Source organism: Apostichopus japonicus, chromosome 16 (assembly GCF_037975245.1).
Source record: "Apostichopus japonicus isolate 1M-3 chromosome 16, ASM3797524v1, whole genome shotgun sequence".
Lineage (NCBI taxonomy): Eukaryota > Metazoa > Echinodermata > Holothuroidea > Aspidochirotida > Stichopodidae > Apostichopus > Apostichopus japonicus.
In genome coordinates this window covers 22,751,373-22,776,025 of record NC_092576.1, presented here as the reverse complement: position 1 = coordinate 22,776,025, position 24,653 = coordinate 22,751,373, and the positions used below count along the sequence as shown (strand labels likewise).

The following is a 24,653-nucleotide window of genomic DNA, read 5'->3' as shown; positions in this document are numbered from 1 at the left end:
CTTTTGATGCTTTACCAACAGCGGTTCGAGTCTAGATTGTTCGTAGTAAAGGTTAAAAATAAGGAGGATAAATTCAAGAAATGCTTCTGTCTTCATGACTCTCTATATATTATCCACGTTAACTAAACTGAAAGTAAAAGTAAGTGAAAGTACTGTATATACTTCACAAATTTCACGTTCAAGTTCGTGTTCAGAAAATAAAGTACATTCACCTGGTGATCTTGTCAGCAAGAAAACTACTCTTGCGTGGCTGTACAGGTATTATGGCATTGTGGATTGTGCAATGTACTTTTCAAGTCTTAAGGTTCAATCTTTGAACAAGAACTGTGCTCAATGTGTTTGAAAAGATATTCAGATCCAAATCTCCATATCCTCTGCTGTCAGATTGAAGTAAAATAATACGAACGACATAAAGACGACAAACACGTTGCATCATCTCGTTTATAGCTCCATGGTTGGATGTAACAATTTATTTTAAATTACGTCTCTGCATTTGAGTGTGTACTCGTTTATAGCTCCATGGTGTACTTCTCACAACTAATTACGTTGGCCACCAAGGTCACTTCAATACTACAAGGTCACCTAACTTATTCACACATATATGGGCTGCATAGCCTAATGTTAGGCCTCGCTATCCACACTCAAGCACTTGTGTGTGGCATGTGCTGATTGTACAGTAGCTGACAATGTCATCTAGCAGAAAGCTTTCTCTTGTTGCAATTTACTTTCATATTGCAAAAAGAACCCATAAATAGGAGAAACCAAAGTGAACAAATGATGGATAGAAGCTTTATCTTTGTTTTTTCCTGTCTTTCCAATTCAATTTTCATTTTTTGTTCCGTTTTTGGTTTCGATAATAATCGTAACCTTTGCATTCATGATGGTGCATATGTTGGTGTGTGCGTGTTTGTGATGCCCAGCTTGTAAATATGATATCGGTACCACATTGAGTACAAGTAGCTTACAAAAAATTGCTTTCTGTGGAGGTCAAAAGGGTATTTGGTTTCATCTGAAGTCAAATTGTGAAAACCTTATTAACACAATTTCTCAAGAAGGGAAGCTTGGGCAGACCTCACATTTAATGTATGTATATGAACCACATTGAGAACAAGAAGCCTATCATTTTTGGTGGAGAAAAAAAATGTCTTTCGGGGTCATCTGGTGTCACATATTGAAAAACTTGTATACACGATACTGCATCTCAAGAATGGAAGCTTAGGCAGACCTTATATTTAGTGTGTAGAATTACCACATTAAGTACAATAAGCCTATTGTTTTTGGTGGAGGTCAACAGGTCATTTGGGTTCATCAGAGGTCAAATTGTGAAAACCTTTTAAACATGATATTGAAAGAAGGGAACCTTGGACAGACCTCAAATTTGGTTTATAGATGTATACCATCAAATTTAAGGAGGTCAACAGGTCATTATCATACTGTAGCTTTCGGGCCGAAAGTTTCGGCAGATGTTAAAGTTCATTTGAAGTCAACAAACGCCAAACATTTACTTCACTCCCCTCTTACCTGTCTCTCTACACTACAGTATTACAGCATATCACAAGGGAAGCTTGGACATATCGCATATTTGGTATGTAATTGTCCCAGATTGAGTACAAGAAGCCTAATGAAGTGGGTGGAGGTCAATGGTCCTTTGAGCTCACCAGGGGTCAAATTGTGAAAACCATGTTACACAATATTTCAACAAGGACAGATGTCATATTTAGTATGTTGATGTATCACATTTAGTACAAGAAGCCTGATGGTGAGGTCAACGGTCATTTCAGGACAGCCAAAAAGAGAAATAAGACCTGTATCAGTGATATCATTTATAAGCAGTCATAATTTGTCTTTTATTATGTAGACCATGTACTGTCATTGGCAGAGTTCCATACATAACCTAGATCAGCATATAGATACTGTACAGATACTGTGGTGTACAGTACTGATCTCCAAACTCAATAAGTTCAATAAAGTGAAATGAAACCTTGCCATGCAGCCACACAGTATACTGCTGATAACCCCCCCCCCATGCAGCCACACAGTATACAACTGATAACCCCCCCAATGCAGCCACACAGTATACAACTGATAACCCCCCCATGCAGCCACACAGTATACAACTGATAACCCCCACCCCCATGCAGCCACACAGTATACAACTGATAACCCCCCCCCCCCATGCAGCCACACAGTATACTCTTGATAACCCCTGCCTGCAGCAACACAGTATACTGCTGATAACGCCCCACCCCCATGCAGCCACACAGTATACAACTGATGACCCCCCATGTTGCCACACATTTATACTGCTGATAACCCCCCTACTCCTTCCCCCATGCAGCCACACAGTATACTGCTGATAACCTCCCTTCCCCCATTCAGCCACACAGTATACTGCTGATAACCCCCTTCCCCATGCAGCCACACTGTACTGTATACTGCTGATAACCCCTGCATCCAGCCACACAGTATACTGCTGATAACCCCGGCAATGCATCCAGCCACACGGTATACTGCTGATAACCCCTGCATCCAGCCACACAGTATACTGCTGATAACCCCTGCATCCAGCCACACAATATGTACAGTATACTGCTGATAACCCCTGCATCCAGCCACACAGTATACTGCTGATAACCCCTGCAATGCATCCAGCCACACGGTATACTGCTGATAACCCCTGCATCCAGCCACACAGTATACTGCTGATAATCCCTGCATCCAGCCACACGGTATACTGCTGATAACCCCTGCATCCAGCCACACAGTAAACAACTGGTAACCCCCCTCCCCATGAAGCCACACAGTATACTGCTGATAACCCCCCCCATACATACTGCTGATACCCCCGCCCCCTCCCATGTAGCCACACAGCCTACTAATGAAAGGCTCTCATTGTATTGTACATGATGAATTACTTCATAAACCATTTTTTTACACAACACATTTATTGTACTACTGTAACACTGCCTATGGCTGTTACTGTCATCATTGGAAATGTGCCAGCATAATTTGTGAGAGGGTTATTCATGGTTTTACCACCAATGGGAATGTCCTTTTTTAGGAAATAATTAGATACTACTGTAAGCTGTAAGCTGTTTGCTTTAATTGAATAAAGGGATAATATGGCAGAGCTGCAAGGAAGTGTACACTGGAAGTACACTACAATATAATGGCAATGCAAGGAGCAGGAATTATCTGGTCATACAGTATATATGTGTTAAAGATGGCATGCTGTCACCTGGGATAAACATTCTATATGCCATATATAGAGTTACATGCAAGTGAGTGAACTACTTATGAATGTAGAAATGGGGGCAGTACAGTATTTTACTTTTTGTATTTTTCGATGTTATTGCCTTTGTAAGTGCAATGTTTCCTAGTCTAATAGACAGTGTGTTGCTTTTAGTTTGCTTTGCTAAGCGTGACACTGTTGTACTGTTTTCTTTTATATTATTAATTTATTTGCTTTGTGAGTGCAAAGCTTCCTAGCCTAATGTGTGCCTAACTTTTCTTTTAGAATTTTTAAAAGATTAAGAGAAAATACTGACTGTTTCTTTTTAGTTTGCATTTCTAAGCTTTAACACTGTTGCATGATGATTCTTAGTTTATAATAATTTGCTTTTTTTGGATTACATCCTTAAATTTGTTTCTTCAACATGTGCATCATCGTATAAATCAGTGCAACATTTCCTGGCCTAATGTGCCTAAAGTTCACACAAAACGCGAGGCCTAATGTTACTACTAAAAATGATATGTTACCCCGAAAGGATAAGGCACAAAGTTTCCTTCTTGCTTTTTTTTACTTCTGGTAACCATAACATATCGGGGAATACAATAAAAACGTATGAAAAAGGTTTTGCCCTTCAACACGAAACTATTCTCGTTTAAAACTTTCAGTCAAAGTCGTGAACTTCGTACTCGTACACTGGCCTAATGTGCCTAAACTCAACACAAAACGCGAGGCCTAATGTTACTACAAAAAATGGTCTGTTAATGTTACGGCGAAAGGATATAAGACACAAAGTTTCCTTCTTGCTTTTTATTACTTCTGGTTACCAGAACATATCAGGGAATAAAATAAACAGGTATAAAAAGGTTTTGCCCTTCAACACGAAACTATTCTTGGTAAAAACTTTCTTTCAGTCAAAGTTGGAAAACTTCGTATTCGTACTTTTCGTAGGCCTACTCTGGATCTTTACAATTGTGATGTATATAACGGGTGTTGGTTACAAGCGATAGGTTTACACTACCTCTGGGCTATGAATAGCGTTGTATCGATCGGTTCACTCCCATTGTGTCAGTGGTGAATAGCGAGCGAGGGGAATTTGCGTTCCTTTATTTGGAGTGCGGGGAAAGTCGCAATCCTTTATTTGGAGCGGTGTTAAGTACAGTTAAGCTGCGTTTTGCGCTGAATCGCGCAATCTTTTCCAATTTACTTAGAAGCGGTACTGTACATAAGGGGAATGGAATGGGGAGAAGGAAGAATTAAGATCTTCTGACTACAATGAGAGTAATCTGAACCACTATGCAATGCATTCTTGCCTGGTTATCAAACTCCAACTGACATGACCTTGCAAGTTCCCCTGGGTCACATGCACACATTATACATACAGTGGCGGAGCGTCCATACAGTCAGTGGGCCGCTGCCCCCCCTGACGGACTCAAATGGGCTGCTGGCACCCTTTTTAAGCTTTTTATCACTTTTTACTTACTCACGATTATTGACGTTTTTATTGCGCTCTCATCTACCATAATTTGTCACATTTTGTACCAGTGTAATTTTCTGCCAAAATGCTCTAACGGCGGTCTTTAATTTGTCAGCTATTACTCTTCGTTTATCTGCAAATTAGCAAGGCCCAGAAAGGGTCATTTCTGACGATCTAAGGAGTATCTTTACTCAAACTATTTCTGTACGTTCCGCACCAATCTGTGGTGGTGCTTTGCTTAGATAGTGTCGAAAGCGCCCCTACAGACCATTCTTGCCCCCCTCCCACTGACCAATACCCCTAGCTCCGCCACTGAGTATATATATCTTGAATCTTCTTCTTTACTCTCAGTGTTGTTATGTTATATTAAATAGATATTTCCTACAAATTTCATTCTTTAATCCATAGATTCCATCTCCCACAGCCCTTTGTCTCCATCTTTTATAAATCCTTGGCATCCTTGGACTGACTCTTCATGTCATACTTGCATTGTGTAGAAACATTCTTACTCTTATAAATGGCTTTAAGTTTTGGAAACATTGAATTCCCGTTCTGCCTCTCCCATACCCACTGTTAAAAGCAAACAGACATGCATGGATGTGTAGGTTATAAGTTGTATACTGTATATGTGTGTGTGCACATTGTGTTTGTAGTTTGTTTCAGTTTGCATTTATTGTCATTTGCATGAGGTTCCACACACCTGCAGAAATAGATTGTTTTCAATAGAAGAGAAGGGAAGACCGAAACGAAGAAATCAGGGAGTAAGATCATTGGAGGGAATCACCAATGCCACCAGGCAGGTGATACACGGTCAGAGAATCGGCAACCCAAAATTAATGTGGAGTACCGCGTTGAAAGGAATTCATATTAAAAAATTGAAAAGAATTTATTAAGTATAGTTATTCTTGGTAACTGTTAATTGGATAAGTTGGAACAAATACTTAAATGCTGATGAAAGAAAGAAGTAACATTTTAAAAAGCCCCCAAAATAAAATCAAAGTCAATTACTTAAGAATCTTTGAACAATGTTGTGGTCAAATAAATCCATATGTGAAGGTAGTCTGCTGTTCATCAGCTAAATTTTCAGTGTAGCATTTACTGTTCTTGCAGCAAAACTAAGAAAACTCGTTAGCATGCATGCTGTAAGTACAGTTCTTGTGATGACAATGTGTCAGGCATTAATTGGGTTTCTCTAATCAAAAGCATCCCCCACACACACACACATTGACTTACTGTAATGACAACACATCACTACACAAAGAGTCATTTCCATTGATCTGCTCTTTGTGACCACAACAGCATCAATATGTCTATACAGTATATATAGGCTTTGTAGGCCCTATTTTCTCAGCTTAGGTGCAATTGTTTTATGTTTTCAGCAGTTTACAATGGTATTTGATATTGTCCCTTTACCATTGGATAGGTCATGAACATTTTAATATTGAAATGGGAAAACAACCCAATACTAACTATTTAAACTACAGAGGATGGAATATTAGGAAATGGCCATTAAAACAAAGAAACTACAATATAAAGTAAAGGTTTAATGTAGAATGTGATATTTTACTTCTCCCCACAAAGTTGTACCTGTTTTAATGAATTTGAGGGAATGTGGATGACCTCCTACGAGACTTTTGTAAACTGTAGGTCCAGTCTGTTAAGAGAATAGGTGGCAGTAATTTATGTTAACATAGTAGAAGCTTTTATTCTTCATTTTTGATTCAATGCCAAAAGCAAAAAAATGCTATGCATGTGTTGGTGATGCTCAGTGTGACTTGTAGATTTGGTGATGCTCAGTGGGACTTGTAGATTTGGTGATGCTCAGTGTGACTTGTAGATTTGGTGATGCTCAGTGTGACTTGTAGATTTGGTGATGGCCAGTGTGACTTGTAGATTTGGTGATGGCCAGTGTGACTTGTAGATTTGGTGATGCCCAGTGTGCCTTGTAGAGTTGGTGATGCCCAGTGTGACTTGTAGATTTGGTGATGCCCAGTGTGACTTGTAGATTTGGTGATGCCCAGTGTGACTTGTAGATTCGGTGATGCCCGGTGTGACAAGTTTGTAGATTTGGTGATGCCCAGTGTGACTTGTAGATTTGGTGGATGGCATTCACCTGTCCAATGTGTGTCCACCTTATCAGAAACTTGATCTCTCTTCCAAGGCAAAGTTCATGTGAGCTCAACAGTGGTAAAAGGTTGAATAAATTTTTTGGAAATACTGTTTTACAGTAGATGATGTAGTTACTGTACTTTGTATGTTGATATACTATAACTTGGTGAGTACAAGAACCCTTTTCTGTGAGGGTCCAAGATCAATAGAGGTGAAAGTCTGAAATCCTTGTAAAAAGACCTCAAACTGTAAAGCTTTAATGAACTTCAACATACGCTAGGTATGTATTCATCTTAACATGGAGCTATAAACAAAGAGCTCTGTTTACAGCTCCATGATCTTAACAAGTGGAAGAATCCTGTTGTTTTTCCTTTGAAGGACAAAGGTCATTAGGCCAAGCAGAAGAATTTTAAACAGGACCACATGAGCACAACAATCTTGCTGATTATGTTAATTCAGCAATGGTCAAAACTTAAAATCTTGTTTTGCATTATTTATATTTTAAATGTGAAATACCGCATGCTATGGATTCACTATTAAGCCATTTTCATTTTTGGTGTCTGTCACTGTTTTGCTGCAGTGATACTTAGAGAAGAAGTTCTTCAGCAAGTAGAACTACAAACTGTGATTTGTTTTCTTCATCACTACAATTATTGCATTCTAGGATTACTATTTGTAAGATTCCCAACTTGCCCATGAAGTACAGTAAGAGGTTGTTGTTCTTACTGTAGATGGATACAGTACAGTATGTGTTACAGTTGTAACTAAAACAAGGCATCACATAATGGTGCCAGTTATGGTATAGTGAAGATGTCTTTGTCTGTATTATCATTGGTACCATACAATGGCTACATTGAAACTACATTGATTGCTTCTTAGAGCACCTACTTTAGCCACTTGATGAGAGTACCAGTTGGTGAAATAAAATAAAATAATTACTTTTGTGTTGAATGAGTTATGGAAGCCTTAAGTTATTTAATAGGCACGACACTTCTTTAAATAGGGTAGGTATATTTTATCTTCACTGTTCAGAATGTAAACAGACATTGTGTATGAAAGAAATCATTGAATTTCATTTTAGTAAAACAAAGAATATTGAGGCAGTTTCAGTCATTTGAATTTGTTACCTCTGAGTGGGTTTATTACAGAACTGTGAGTGGGTGTAGGCACTCACAGACACACCCACACATATCAGCCTTTCAGTTGAATTACATTTCACATAATATCACTGGCATTGCTTTGTTAGAAGCTAATGGGCAGGGTCAAGCGGGTAAGGGAGGGACATTTGTCTGTATTCAGCATAATATTGACCATGACTAAGTACTAGCTTGTGTAAGTCATCTTACTAAGTCATCTTTGTACTAGGAAAAATTTGGTTTTAAAAATGTCCCCAGAATTCAAGAATTTTTGGCATAACACAAATGCAAATTGGCATGTGTTATATATATGTCTATAACTTTTTATTAAAGTATTATTATATTTTTGTTCTGCAAGAACAGTGGTAAAATGTAACTCTATCAAGCCATACCACATTTGACTACATACAGTAGTTCTGTACATTTCCAATTACAACCCAAATGTTACATTTCCCTTGACCCTGCCCTAATACTTACAATGTTGATACAGTACTGTATGACCATATACTTAATCAACAGAATTGATGTAAATATAATACATGATCAAACTACGTGTGATTCCTTACTGCATACAGTGAATCTATGCACTGTTGATGGTGTTTGTATGTGTGCTAAATTGCGTTTTGTAAACAAGCTGTGAAATGAAAGACGGCAAGGAATTACTGTATGAATCAGATGTTAGGCAGAGAATTCCTGCAGAATGCAATTGAAACTTTGTCATATTTGTCAGCAGTTGTTAGATGGATCGTTATTAATTCATAGTTTTCTTCTGACATCATCTGATGACATCACACACTGACAAGACCTTTCATGTTTGAGTTAGAATCTGACTTCAAAAAGTATACAGTACATACTAAAGCTGCTGCATTGAAGATTCAGGCTACAACAGATGCTTGTTGTGGGCAGGTGCGTGGCCAAGGTATGGGGGGGTTAGTAGGGGGGTGGGCGAAGGCGGCGACTGCCCCCCTACCTTGAGCATATTTTTTGTATGTTTTTATGATATCGCTAGTAATTTCAAAATAGAAAATGCTTTAGATGCAACTTACAAGACCCTGGCTAAGCGCCTGGTTGTGGGACTAGGTGGATCAATTATGCTGAAGTGCTTAATGTTAAACAGCTTTGTGTATCACAGTCTTTGTTTTCGATCTCTGGAATTGGTAAGAACTTTACAAAGACTCACTATGCTCCTGACATTCATCCTCTGATTTGATATGAAGTCAACTTGCAATTAAAACTGCAAAAACAATGTCATACAAGTTTCATGTACCCAATTTAATATTGCAAACCAGCTCTACATCTTAATTAACTTGTAATGAAGTCAATCTTGTCCAACTAACAAAGTTAATTGAAATAATAGACAAATGAATAAATGAAGAGCTGGCCAACCATGGCTAAATACACACGTATGTACTTTAGAGTAACTCTATATGCTTCTGACTTTAAATTTCAAGCTCAGACTGCATATAGGTACTACAGTACCACACTTTATAAATATATGTTTATTAGCGTCATGTACAGTACAAACAAATGACCCATATCCGGTACAATAATAATAATATTTGCTTTTTATATAGCGCTTTATACTCAGCGATAGGTCTCAAAGTGCTTTTAATACAGACGTTATATTACCCCTGGTCAATGATAACCTGTCCCAGAGACAATCCCTCCAGTCGGCAGCAGTTATATACTGCGCCCAATGACAAGTTACCTCACAGGTACCCATTTAACCCCTGGGTGGAGAGAGACAAGTGAGATAAAGCATCTTGCCCAAGGATAAAATGTAATGAACTAGCCAGGAATGGACCAAGCAATCCTTGGATCACGAGTCCGACGCCTTAGCCAATTGGCCACCACACTCTTACTAAAGCGTGTGCCAAGTGTCAGGAGTAAGGATAACTGATGAGAGACTGTGATAAAAAAGCAGCCTGTTTGTTGATGCAGTCATTTCAAGGATGTATTAAGTTATATGCTCATATACTGTATGCAATGTTAATGTTATAATGCCTGTAATCTTACCAAGTGGCCAAATATTTAAAAGTAGTTATTCTAATACACAGTTGTTTATTTTTAAGTGCACACAGTATCCTGCCACTTCACTCTGTGTATGACATGCTGTCAATATCGTGCATTTATAGAGCTCCATGGATGCCCAGATAAGAATATTCTCTCCTAACTCTCAGCCAAGGAGTACTGTTACTAACAATTTGTATTTTTATTATTTTTTCTTGGGGGTTGAGGCACAGTTTTCGTTGAAAGTACTAATATTGTTATAGTTCATTTATATATTGAGATGCATCCACAATTGATGACCACGGCTATTTAAAACGCATTAACAAGCGGCGGCATGCACACTCTGAGAGAGCGAGAGAGTTATCAGTCAGAAACGCATCAAACACTTGATAATGAAGTCTATCTGCTAATTGCGACCGTTGAATTGCCTCGGTTTGGAGATTGTGTCTGAGGTTGTGTACATTACATACGTGCTGAGAGACTGCAATGAATCTCATTAACACACATACCTTCACCATACTGCATGGTCGCAGCTGCCTGCAATGAGATCTAATCAATACCTAGCATCGTCAGTCTTCCTGCAGCCAGAATTTCATTATTTTTGTCGTCCTCTGGGACCGACGGGCAATTCTTGAGATGGCATGCTGCTACTGTATGAACGCTGTGAGCTGAGTTTAGTACTTAGGGCTCTATTAAGATCAGGAGTTCTCAGTGGTTAAGTTCAGGAACCGTTGCATATGAGACCTTTGCGTATAAATCGAACTGTGTTTATCATCTTTATTGTTGAGTTGCTGTGGTACACTACTGGAGTTAAGCAGGTAAATCATTATGTGGAAGGCTATTGCTTTAATACTAGATCATATTCATTATCTTACATAGCTGTCATAATAATATTCTTTGTCATAGTACTTACCATTGGTTAAGAAATAATGCTACTTACTGTTGGTTAGTTGAAATTATACTTTTCATATTGTGAAATTGTTTTACTCTGTTCACTTAGTAAAATTATTGCAATTTGACAGGTACATGTAGGTTTTGTTGTACATAATAGAGTAGAAGCTGAGTGGGTTCAATGGTAACAGTATGTACTTTAGCTGACCAAGTTATGTGTATCTTTATTACTGTAAGGCTGTTGTTGTTACTCACTACTGTACCTCTGCGTAAGTTCATAACACCCTGTAATGTTATGAAGCATAACATTACTAAGCATATATGTATCTTTATTACTGTAAGGCTGTTGTTGTTACTCACTACCTCAGTGTAAGTTCATAACACCCTGTAATGTTATGAAGCATAACATTAACAAGCATATATGTATCTTTTCTTACTGTAAGGCATTTACAGGAACTCATGTGCACCATTTGGGGGGAAACTGTACTTGAGAGTACGGTAGAACTACGCTGAAGTTTTAACGCAATTAGCCGTAGCAAATTTAGGATATTAAATTATACAACGTGACTGGGGAATTACTTTACCTTGTCAAGTAGCGGCTGGTAGAAAAGAACCTTTAGGGGATTCCTTTCTTTGAAATGGTATTCTCAAATGTAAAGAGAGTGACATCGTAGAACCGCAAAAGCTCTGTGGCATTGTGAAAGTAGTGAGATGCTGTAGAGACCAGGTTATCCCATCAAGTACAGTAGCTTAGTATGGATCGTTCTTAAACTTTGATACAACTTTGACAGTAGGTACAGAAATAGGGATGCACCGGATATCCGGTCCGAGACTATCCGGCCGGATAGTGAGAAATTATCCGGTTCCGGCCGGATAATTTTCAAAATCCGGCCGGATCTTTTTCAAAATCTGGCCGGATATTTTTCAAAATCTGGCCTGAATTATTCCTTAAAAAGGTGTTGGTATTAACTTAGATCAATGTAAACTATTTCCTAAAATTAATAAAAAAATTCAAAGTAAGGAAAAATTAGGTTTAACATGTTTAATTTAATTTTCTCAATGGTCTGACCCACTGTTTCTAAAGATTAATCAAAATAATACAACTATCATACTTCTACTTCTTATTAATGATTTTCTTTTGTGTAATGAAAAAATCCAGTTCCGGCCGGATCCAAAAATTTGGATCCGGTACAGAAAGCTGGGCATGCAAAAGTGTCTGTATGTTTAATATTCGTGTGTGTCTTCATAGACCTGCTTCAAGCACGTTTTACTAGCGGGGGGGGGGGGGGTCTCATAGAACACATTGCATTGCTAACGAAAACTGCAGATTCCTTGCTAGAGAAAAATGCATACATGTATTGTTATTAATGTACGCACACAATGTGAAGGGCAGCAACTGAACTCCCTACAGTAGTCGAGAAAATAAAAATCCATTCATCGCGCAACCTTTTTCTCACACCTATGAATCTGTATTCTTTTCTCATCCAGCTACTGTACACTATTCAATATAATGTACCTGTCTCAGGAAGTATCATTGGCTTAACATATAGCATGGATTGGGGGTAGAGTAATTGATCGTATTTTCTTGGGAGAGGGTATTACAATAGCATCTACGTTTCAGGAAGAGTCTCCATCTGGCGCAAAAAGTTTCTTGTGTTAACAAACGAATGGTATGCTGGTGTAATGACCATGTACAGTAAATTACAGTGGAAAGTCATTATATAGCTTAAAGTGAGGGGAAAATTACCGCCTGATACGAAGCTGTAAAAATACTTTTCTCTTGTGCATTTTCTACTTCAATCAGGGTAAAATTGGATTGTTGACCCTATATTTCGTGTAGCTTGATTTTTATGGAAGTCAGGGTCTAAAGGTCACGTTTAAACGTTTAAAAACGAACAAAAATCCGGTTGTTTAAACGTTTAGATTTTTAAACGTAAATGCAGAACCCTAACACAAATGCCATCCCATCCAAGCGTACATATTGTAGTAGTATAGTACAGTAATTGGTAGTGGTCATATTCAGAGATCTCTAAAAGAGATAAAGTAACCAAACATAAGTTAATCAGGTCAGTTGATTTCTCATAGCAGGACTGTTTTCTTGCAGGCTGTAGTGGTGTCTATTAGCTTTCATTTAATCATGTTGTTTATATGGCTGCTTCTACATAAATATACATACTGCAGATGAAGTGGTACACAGCTGCTGGAGTTAATAGTGCCGTCAGTGTGTTGTCATCAAGTTTAAGAGGTACAGTAGCCTGCAATTAACATGAATGCTTCTTGTAAGAGGAAGATTTACAAATTCAAATATGTAAACACAGTCTGGTTGTCATCCTGTTTACACTATGAGTCGTATTGATAAGATCCTCACTGTTACCTTCTTATGGGGATAATTTAGAACAGCTTTTAGCAAATATTTTGATAAAACGTCGATATTGCTTGATGTCCAAATCTCCTTTAAATGCCGCTCACTAGCAAAAAGCTTTGTAATGTTTTATTTGATGATAAAATAGAAGGTAGTGAAATTTTCAAGTGATTGATACTTACAGGTGACTATATAAGGTATTGTTCTAAGAAGACAATGAAGCCTGACATACCTTATTTGGTGATACTACATAATTGATAACACCCTACTGTACTTCAAGCATGACGTTCTGTTTGCGTAATCGTATCAATAGTGAAACTGTCAGTTTGATGATCAATTATTCATGAATCTCATATTTTGGAATTTATGCCAAAGAGTTGTGTAAACCATTGCTCTCTATGATATAGTCTTGAAGCAGTATAGGCATTTGTACATTATAATAATGCAGCTAGGCATACTGTACAAGTGCAAGTAGCCTTCTTCTGTTGCCAGCCTCTCAGTTTGTGTTCCATTAGAGGATATACAGTCCTACTGGATATTGATTCGAATGGCCCTGGAGAAACAACTTGACATAAATTATAGGGAGTGGGTGTCAGGGAGTTGGTTTCTTTAACCATTCTGTTTATGCAAAGCATCATATACAGTACATCCACAGATTGGTTACTAAGATTTGCAGGTTTTACTGTTAGATTTGACAGTCTCTGCTTGCTAGGATGAACTTAATTAATTAACAATTTACTGTATGACGAGCATGGTGTATGTGTTAATAGTAGTGTAGGATATCTATAGGAATATTCCTGCTACTGTCTTTACAGCAGAAAGGGGTGGCTTGGTTTCTCTTTAGACTTAAAGGTGTATTTTATTGACCTGAAGCTGAGAGTTATTTCAAGGTCTTGTCAATGTCTTCATGGTGTAAAGATGAATGCATTCATACATGTATTCATACTGTTATTACCTTGAATAATCCTGAACTTGTATTCCTCATACTTCTGTTAAGTTTCTTAAGGTTATTCTCCCTATACTAATAATATTACTCAAAAGTGAGACAGTGGTGTGTGCAAATGAGGGGGGGGGGGGAGGGGGCGCCAAGGCTCCTCCATCGTCAGCAGCAGACAATTTCAAATTATTCCTTTGCACAACCTTTTGTTTGGACCTAATTTAAGACCCAGTTTATAGTCTAAATGCACCATTGGGTGACTAAGTTTAGAACATCCTTCCCTCCTAAAAGGAAGCCACAAGGGAGCCATTAAATATATAATACACATAGAATATATTAATGAGTGTATACACAACCTCAGTATGCCATCTTTGTGTACATATAATAGTGTACAAGAGCAGGTGGAATACTGTCTCAGGTTCTGTTGGGAAATCACACATTGTGAGTAAATCCAAGGTTGATTTCCATATATATTGTAATTAATGCTAACTCTTGTTTTATCATATTTGAGGCCTTATCTTATGGTTTGCTAGCCTCAGGAATCTGTCAGTTTTTGTGAAGTGGTTTAATATATTTATACTACATGGTTTGATGTGCTGTGATTACACCAAGCTGTTTAATATACAGTAAAGGTTAACAGTACATACAGCAGGTTTGATAATTCTGGTCAGTAGAATGGATCTTTGGGGATTAACTCTGGTCAAATGTTTCATCCGGACATACATGTATCAAGCCATATGTACCTTCATCAGTAAAGCTGAGTTGAGCAGCTAGTTTGTAAGGTTCTCTGTTAAAAAGTAAAAACTTCACCTGTAATGTTAAAAAGTAAAAACTTCACCTGTAACTACTAATGTAATTGATCCCTGAAGTGGTTGATTATTAAACTCGATATTATACGTTATGATGTCACTGTTATGCCAGGCAGCAGCTGCATAAACTGCAGACATAGTAGTTAGATTCACATTGTACAATTTAGAGTAACATCTTAAAGGGCAAGTTGCTTGCTTGTTCTTTTCTCAAAAGATAAATAACAGTTCAGATTTGTCAAGTATCATTTCGCAAGGCCTTTCATACTGTACCTTGTAGTCATCATTATTATAGCCTTATTTGTTGTTTTAATACCAGGATCATTACAGAGGTGGGGGAGGGGGGGGTTGCATTTAATCAATTCCACTTTAGTACTCACCATTGTAACTGTCCATAGAAACCCATTGGTCATACTTTTCATCATCAATGTTAATGGGGTTTACATTTATTCTATCAAACCCATTTAAATTCAAAACGCATCATGATATATTGTGGTCTCATGTTGTTACATCATTCACTATTAGAATCGTTCAAGCAAGAATTTTGCAGTTCAAGTAGTTAAGTTTTGAGAATTTTACTTTACTTCTCCTCACTTCTCTGTCTCCTCACAACACCCGTCTTCCCATTGTTTCCCTCTACCTCCTCAAGTCTAGAAACTACTGGTAACCTCTACACACTTGGACCCTTCTGCCTCCCTCACCATCCCAACTGACTTCCAAATCATTTAAGTATCCTGAATACAAAGTCTGTATACAAGTGGCGGAGCGTCCATACAGTCAGAGGGTGCAGATGCCCCCCACCCCCCCTGACGGACTCAAATGGACTGCTGGCCCCCTTTTCAGCTTTTTGCCACTTTTTACCTATTCGCGATTATTGACAATTTATTGCGCTCTCAAATACCTATTGACATTTGTCTCATTTTGTTGGTGTAATTTTCTGACAAAATGGCAATGACACCTAATTACTGTATTCTTTGTTTATCTGCAAATAGCAAGGAAAGGGTCATTTCCGGCGATCTAGGGAGTATCTTTACTCCAAAAATTTCTCTATGCTCTGCGCCAACCTGTGGTGGCGCTCCGCATAGAGAGTGTCGAAAGCACCCCTACAGACCATTCTCGCCCCCCTAACCAATACCCCTGTCTGTATAGTATAGTGTGTGATGTACATGATGTCTCTTCTTGATCATTGCAGATTAATGGATCCAGGCGCAGTAGTTAAAGCCTTGTTTGATTTTGAGACAACAGATGAAAGCGAGCTTCCCTTATGTGCCGGAGATGTTATAACTGTTACTGAACAAGTGGATGCCAACTGGCTTAAGGGTACCTGTAATGGCCAAACAGGATCTTTTCCTTCAAACTTTGTGGCCTTGTATCAGTCAACTTCAAGCTCCACTCCAAAGGTCAAAGCCCAGGAAAGCTTTGTAGGCAGTCATGAAGGTGACCTGAGCTTTGAGGCAGGTGAGTGAGCGTACTGTAAACAGATCCATTGATGTGAGTACAATAGCATGAGTACAGGTACAAGTACAATTCCCATTGATGTGAGTACAAAAGCATGAGTACAGGTATAAGTACAACAGGTATAAGTACAACTCCCATTGATGTGAGTACAATAGCATCAGTACTAGTACAATTCCCATTGATGTGTGTACAATAGCATGAGTACAGGTACAAGTACAATACAGTATACCATTGATGTGAGTACAATAGCATGAAAACAGGTACAAGTACAATTCCCATTGATGTGTGTACAATAACATGAGTACAGGTACAAGTTCAATTCCCATTGATGTGAGTACAAAAGCATGAGTACAAGTACAATATATACCATTGATGTGAGTACAATAGCATGAGTACAGGTACAAGTACAATTCCCATCGATGTGTGTACAATAACATGAGTACAGGTACAAGTTCAATTCCCATTGATGTGAGTACAAAAGCATGAGTACAGGTACAGTACAAGTACAATTCCCATTGATGTGAGTACAACAGTATTAGTACTGGTAGAAGTACAATTCCCATTGATGTGAGTACAATAGCATGAGTGACAAAGCCAAATCTTGTCAGCTTGATACAACACTACTTACAGGAAATGTGACCTTATTATTCAGGATCTTCTCAGCTGTTTGAAATAAATGTCAGTTGTTGACCAGCAATGTGTTGTTTTTGTTTGTTTTTGCATATAGTTTTAACTTTGTGTGCACTCTTTGTGATGTATTTGGACTTAGATGCAGAATAATTTCAGAGTGACATTTTTATGAATCACAGTCATTGGCTTTTTGCCCCTGGAGGTTTCATTAGTGACTTGTTATAACTAACACTACAGTAAGTACCAATGCTGTTATCACATTCGACTGATTACAATGAAAGTGATATTTAAATTGGGATACATACACTATTGTTATTGTCTACTTGACTTTGTTATCTAGGCGACGAGATTGAAGTACTCCACAGTGTGGATGAAAACTGGTTATATGGCAAATGTAAAGGACTGTCTGGAATATTTCCTGCTTCATGTGTTCCAGGACAATTACCTTCTGAAGCTAGCAAACCAGGTCAGTGTTTAAACTAACTTCTCACACCGTAGTCGACTGTTAGCAAATTATTGCGGTCCAAATTTCGTAGCTAAATTTAATTTTGTGAAACACTTGACTGTACGTTAAAATGTTTAGATGGGTATGGTATGGTATGCATTTAATGCATTGCAACTCCAAGATTGCGACTGTGTACGACACTGACGTCATTTTGAAGGTTTAGTATATAAACCACTGACCTTTATCAGCCTGAATTTGTTGTTTGATTGTTTCCCCTATATCAGTGAGCTGCTAGTACCTAGGTTTGAACCGCAAAGGGAGAATGCTGTACAGACCGGCAACTGTAATCAGACCGCCGAGATGATAGTACTAAGCATGCATCATTGTTGTACCTCTCTCAAGATTTACATATGAAATATTAACACAAGGTAGTGGAACTTTCTTTAAGTGTAACAGTCACCATCACTGATAGCTGATTAAAATCCATCCTTAATATGAAGAGGTTTACCATATCTGCTTTTGTGTCTACAGGATCTTTTATAGTCAAGGCTCTGAAAGACAACAATGGCCAATTGGAAGGCGAGCTGACATTCCAGAAAGGTGATCTGATCAGTGTCACCGAGAAAATTGACGAAGATTGGTGGAAAGGCGATCTGAACGGCGAGACTGGGATATTGCCGTCTGTCTGCGTGGAGATCTGTAATAATAACGGCACAAGTTCGCAAACACAGGAGGTGGATGGGAAGAGGTGCAAGCCCTGGGCGAAGGCCTTGTTTCCCTTCAGTGCAGAGAGCGAGGGAGAACTCAGCTTCATGGATAACGAGGAAATCGTGTTACTTAGACGTGTCAATGACAGCTGGTTAGAGGGGGAGGTGGAGGGCAAGAAGGGTATATTCCCTGCTAACTTTGTCCAGGTTATGGAAGACATTCCTATTCAAGAATTAATTTCAGCCACTCAAGAGCCTCCTGAACCTGTGATTGTCAAAGAAACTAGTAGTACCACTCCAGAGCAAATGCCGTTGAGCAACACCCCCGCGGCAACAGAAGAGACCCCAGCCTCAGATACGACTCAAGCCGATCAGACTCGCCAGTTGAAGTTACCTCTGACAGATTCCACCATTTGGAAAGGCAAGAGAGGAAAAGTACTGTTTGATTTTAAAGCAGAAAATAAAGAAGATCTAGAAGTAAAGCAAGGTGATATCATCACCGTCGTAACACGGTCAGATCAGGAATGGTTCGAAGCCAAGCACCCAGATGGTAGACAAGGCTTTATTCCGGTCAATTATTTACAGATATTAGGTAAACCAAAGTCACCGTCGTCTAAGAGGAAGGCACCCGCACCTCCCCCTTCCAATGGCCACGAGCAGACGTTATTCTCATCCGACGACTTTGATTCCTTGGCAGAGATTACTTCAAAGAGTAAACCTGCTCTGCCTCCGAAGCCCAAATCTCTGTCCTCACCGCCGCCCTCCAAGCAGTTGGATGATCTCCTCTGCTTTGACCCAATCTTTGACGCTGTTCCTGCTATTGAACCGTTAAAGCCTCAGGCGGTACTTCCATCAGAGAAGCCTCCAGTACCGGCCAAGCCAGAGGCCCTCTCACCTACTCAACCCCCGTCTGTACCACTGTCATCATCAGATGATACTGGACTCGATGCTCCATCCATTCCACAGTCATCAAAGTATAACATATTGACATCAGCCCAGCCCTTCTCGCCCTCCTTCGGTGCCAGGCCAATCCGCAGTATACAGAGTCCGGTATCTCCGACTCATGGTAAAGCAGCTGGGCTACTAACTCTTGATGATATCAGTAAAGATTTTGACAAAGCTTTAGATGGGTCGCTGATGTTGGATGACACCAATTCTCCTCTTCCTCCTCCTACAATACCAGTCCGCCAAGCATCTCCGAATCCATTCAATGATAAGGAGGAGGGAGAACCGGCTACTGCTGCTGTTGCTTCAAATCCTTTCTCTGCTGTGGAATCAACACTTGATAGTTTGCTAGCTAAGCCACCTGATCTAGAGGAGCCAATCGAGCCCAATGATGAACCACCAGCTGGACTCCCTAGGGATGATAGCGTAACTTCTGACCTTTCAGATGACACGTTTTTCCAGAACATCAGTGTCACCATCAATCCATCACCCGTGCAGCTCTCTCCACATTCGTCAGAGGCGTTCAAAATACCTCCTCCTCCGAGTAAAGGTACGGTCATCGGGAAACCACCCATCTCTGCCAAGCCCGAGAAGCTCTATTCCAAATCGGCAGTGCCACGTCCGAGGGGTCGTCTCAGCACCGGTGATAGCATCGCATCGAATGGATTGCCGGCATCGGCCGTTCCAGTCAGCGATGTCGCTGCATTTGAGGCTAGTGTAGAAAATATATTCAGCAGTAGGGACCTGGATCACACTCCGGGCACAAGACAAGAGGTTATAATGCCATCACTGTTGGAGCAAGACCTTGGTGTGATTGGTCAAGGTGAGTACTACAGTATGCTCCTAACCTATCAGATTCAAAGCTAGATCAAGATTGGTATAACATGTTCAGTGCATACTGCTGAAGCAAAGCCTCTGTGTGATTGATTGGTCAAGGTGAGTACTATGCTCTTTAACCGCTTTCTAGTCACTTCGCCCAACAACCATTTCGCCCAACTGCCATTTCGCCCAACCAGCCTGGTCATTTCGCCCAACCAGCCTGGTCATTTCGCCCAACCATCATAGTCATTTCGCCCAACCAGCATGGCCATTTCGCCCAACCGTGTTGGTCATTTCGCCCAACCTTATTTTTACTAATATTCAGTCAGAATAATATTACTTTTTCTATTCCACTAGTTCAATTTTATTCATTTTGGGTTAGGTTACTTCGTAATAGGTAAATAAAAAAGTGAGGTCCGCTCGATATCGATCGGAGTCTGAGCAGTTATTTCGGGTATAATGGGAGGATTACACTACTTTAGGCGTTTAGGCATACAATGGAAGTTATATTATTATACAAACACAGGGGAATCGGTCTTCATAAAAACCTATCAAACCTAACCCCTAAAACACTGATCCATCCTACTGACTAACAATTCCCGAACGTTTCCTTATTAAATTGGAAAAAACTATATAAAACCCGTCCGTAATATTGAATTACTATATTTAATCAATGTAACCACTTTATCAATGTAACCACATATGTAATCACATATGTAATCATTTTAACCACGACTTCAAGTTTCCTTAATACTCAGTTCGTATCCCGTAACGTTAACAATTCCCGAACGTTTACTATATCAAACCTATCAAACCTAACCCCTAAAACACTGATCCATCCTCAAGATTCCTTAATATTCGGTTCGTATCCTGTAACGTTAAAAATTCCCGAACGTTTCCTTACTAAAGTTATAAAAAGTAAAGGACTTCAAGTTTCCTTAATATTCCTTAATATTCAAACGTTTACTATCAAACCTAACCCCTAACACACTGATCAATCCTCAAGTTTCCTTAATATTCGGTTCGTATCCTGTAACGTTAACAATTCCCGAACGTTTCCTTTTTAAATATCATATTTAATCAAGGTTGGGCGAAATGACCAGACTGGTTGGGCAAAATGACCAGGCTGGTTGGGCGAAATGACCAGGCTGGTTGGGCGAAATGACCAGGCTGGTTGGGCGAAATGACCAGGCTGGTTGGGCGAAATGGTAAGGTTGGGCGAAATGGCAGTTGGGCGATATGGTTGTTGGGCGAAGTGTCCTGCTTCCCTTTAACCTATCAGATTAAAAGCTAGATCAAGACTGGTATGTATGTATGTATGTTTGTATTTTAGATCCTCCTGCAAGCAGGAACTCGCGAAGAAGCCCCATTGGCTTATCAAAGCCGCAAGCTGACCGAAGTCAGTCTCTTACATTCATATTTTAACATCCATGATTATGAATTGCTAATTGTTAACAACTCTGTAACTGGAGGACATACATTAATCTTGGAGTGACTCAAACTGGGGACCTTATGATTGAAAGGCACCAGTGTTAACCACTGAGCTAACACTCCACATGTTCACTCCACATGTATTTAATATGTTCAGTGCATACTGCTCGAGCAAGGCCTCGGTGTGATTGGTCAAGGTGAGTACTACAGTATGCTCCTAACCTTGCAGATTAAAAGCTAGATCAAGACTGGCATAACATGTTCAGTGCAATCTCCAACATGTATATATAGCCATAACTCGAATAATCTGGAATGTTTTAACAGTGTTGAATATATTTGGAGGGTCTACATGGGTTGTAAAACCTGAATATCTGTACTGTCTATGTGTTACTATGTATAACTATGTATGTATAACATCATAGTTTGCAAACTTATAACTGCACTGATTAAATCACTGAGACTGCACACTTACAATGTCACAATCATTGGAATCCAGCGAGTCAATGGCAAACCCACCATCATCTGGGAAATAAACACAGAAGCAAAGGAAGCTAAGAGGATGTTTAGGAAAAACAAATGAAACAGAAATTTATCTCACTTGAAAGGAAGTAGCTGTATTAGCAATGGATTCTTGCCAAGTCTTAACATAAAGACTTTTTTATCTAATGTCTGTTACATTAGCCTTGTATTCAAGGTATTGTAATCGCAAGACTTGGTGCGGTAACCAAGTGCATGTTTGTCTGAGCTCACTAAACAGAATGGTGTGAATAATAAGATACCAGCATTGTGTTAATAGTCTGATGTACTGTTTGTTACTTATTAAACATGATTTACTTTGTTCCTCGCTTACCTGTCTCCTCACAACCTATGCACCTCTATGCTACTCAAAAACGAACACATGGACATGGGTCCCACATTAAAAACAGCCCCCAAACTCCCTCCCTTAAGAAGAAAAGGATACTGATCAGGCTGTAAATGACTGTAAAACGTTCTGAAATCCCATAGGATGTGAAGAGGTAAAAATCCAATGTATTCCAGGCAATTTCCGTAAGATTTTAATCCACTACGAAAACGTATGTGTAAACACTTTGGATGGTAGAATGAGAAGGAAGGGCAACGACCGGGGGAGCCGGTCATTGAGGGTGCACAGTTTTAAAAGATTACCAGGGCATACTAGACACGGTAGAATGAGTGTGCTAAGGTTGTGAGGAGACAGGTAAGCTTGTCACTCTTAAATATATAAACCAGTAAGTTTTACCATATTTTAGTAGATTTAATTAATACCTACCCAGTTGCCTTGCATAGTTGCCTTGAGATCTCAGTTAGAACTGTTCATAACTTGATTAATAATAGGATTAACAAGATTGCCTTCAACAATTAACAAACCATCGTTTAGTCTAAGTTGTAAGTTTCAAAGATGTTGCCTTTGTAGACCAACATGTTTTAGGAGTGGTAAATCTGTCCAAGTGGATGAGAAATGTTGCTTTTTTTTTCATTTCCCAACATATTACGAAAGCAAACACACACAAATAAGGAATTTTTATTTCATATTACTTGTTGAGAGAGAAACTTCCCTGCTTTGCTCAGATTCATGATATTGATGAGAAGCTTCCCAGTTCATCATCATCTCACTCAATGTACTATGTGAGTATTCTCACTATGAGCTCTCTGGCTTATGGATGGTAGAAAAACAGTAAAAGAGCTGGGTAAGTGATCGCAATGCCACCTTGTAGAAGGGGATTAAGTCCAGAGATTAGCAGGTTTGTTGTTTTGGTCAGGAAGGAATGCAGTAGTTTACTTCTAGCTATGTAGGAGGCAGTTGCATTACATATCTTGTAAATGTCCAATGGAATGAGTTTTTGTTGTGCTTACATTGTACTAATGATGTAACAATTGAGACTACTTTAGTAACATTAGTGTTGGTCATAGCACTGAGAACTGAAGTATTTTGTATAAATTTTACAGCACTAGATTCAAGAGTGCAAAAAAGTGTTACATTTTATCATTTGAAGAGGAATACTTTGTTCAAAATTCCTTATTTTGAGTTATAGTTGTTTCATTTGTACAGTGACAGAAATCAACAATGGAACACATTACAGAATACATACCAGTATAGTAAATACTAATCTAAGTTAACAATTTAATTGACATGTTTGAAGAAGGTCACAGAAGACAATATGATTTACTGACTCAAAAGATGTCAATCTCAATTTATCCTTTCAAAACAAACACGGATATTGACCAGGAGACTGTCATTTCCATTATTCACCTTTTATTTTAATTCCAAGGACAATTTTGATATGAGCACCAGTATCTTCATTTTCGTAAACATTAGTATAGTCTCAGTATCAGATAGTAGCAGCCAAGCCTAGTGTGCATAATTCTATTTTTTCATGTTTTTTCTTAGCCGTCTCTGGGTCAGTTGGTTCCTCCAGTGTAGATGATGCTATCGGTGACCTACTGGGAGTTGAGGGAATGGCCCCTGAGAGACCTCCACGTAAGTTTGTACTTGTAATAGGACTCCCCTTATTCCCCCCCCCCCCCCCTCCATCACTCTTCTTCTCATAGCTCTCTTCCACTCCTTTTTCTCCACACCTTTCTGTCTTTGTCCTTCTCCAGTTTATTCCCTACCCCCTTCCCTTAATCCTCTCTTTGTCCCTCCACTGTTTATCTCTGACCTCTCCTCTTCCCCTGTTGGTTTCTTTCTTTCTTCTCTCCATCCCTTGTCTACTAATCCACTTACATCTATCTCTTTGTGTTCACCAAGCTCATTAACCTGTCTGTATTCTGTGTGTGTTTTTGTCCCTTCTGTTACTTGTCATTTAGCCTTTGAAAAAGATCCTGCTAGGATCGAAACGTCAGGCCAACTTACTTTTACACATTCTCTTACACAGGCTCGCTAGTGGATAAGCAGTTTGCTAACAGTTTCATTTTATTTTGTAATACCAGGTTGTTACAGTTGTCTCAGCTTTTATTTATATAATGTTATCGTTGATAGACTGCTATACTCATTCAAGATGTTAAATCAGACATTTTAAAAGTCATTAGATATTCTGTGAACTTTTAATTTAGTTACAAACATTGGAACTGATAGCTTGTCATTCCACTAATGACATTCCATATCTGTAATAGCCTTGAAATATAACTTAAAGTAGAACAATAATGACATGCAAGCATGGTAGGAAATCTATGCTTTATTCAAAAGTGTTCTTAGTGTTTTCCTACTTACTGTACATATCTGAAAAATTGAGTCAACCAATG

General features: G+C 39.0%; 1 protein-coding gene across 17 annotated transcripts in view; it reads left to right on the top strand.

The window, feature by feature from the left end:
- Positions 1-24,653, top strand: part of LOC139982814 (dynamin-binding protein-like) — a 70,160-nt gene that overhangs the window by 11,935 nt on the left and 33,572 nt on the right. For 15 of the 17 annotated variants that reach the window (XR_011798364.1, XR_011798365.1, XR_011798366.1 and 12 more), the window contains exons 2-5: positions 16,150-16,415; positions 17,386-17,511; positions 18,022-19,965; positions 23,800-23,889. Coding sequence is in view for 5 of the 17 variants with exons in the window: in XM_071995914.1 (XP_071852015.1) it covers positions 16,154-16,415; positions 17,386-17,511; positions 18,022-19,965; positions 23,800-23,889 (2,422 nt within the window). In the remaining 12 variants the exon portion in view is untranslated. Of the gene's footprint in view, positions 1-10,556; positions 10,780-16,149; positions 16,416-17,385; positions 17,512-18,021; positions 19,966-23,799; positions 23,890-24,653 lie in introns of those variants that run through there. The other 2 variants (XM_071995916.1, XM_071995919.1) reach the window with 2 other exon arrangements.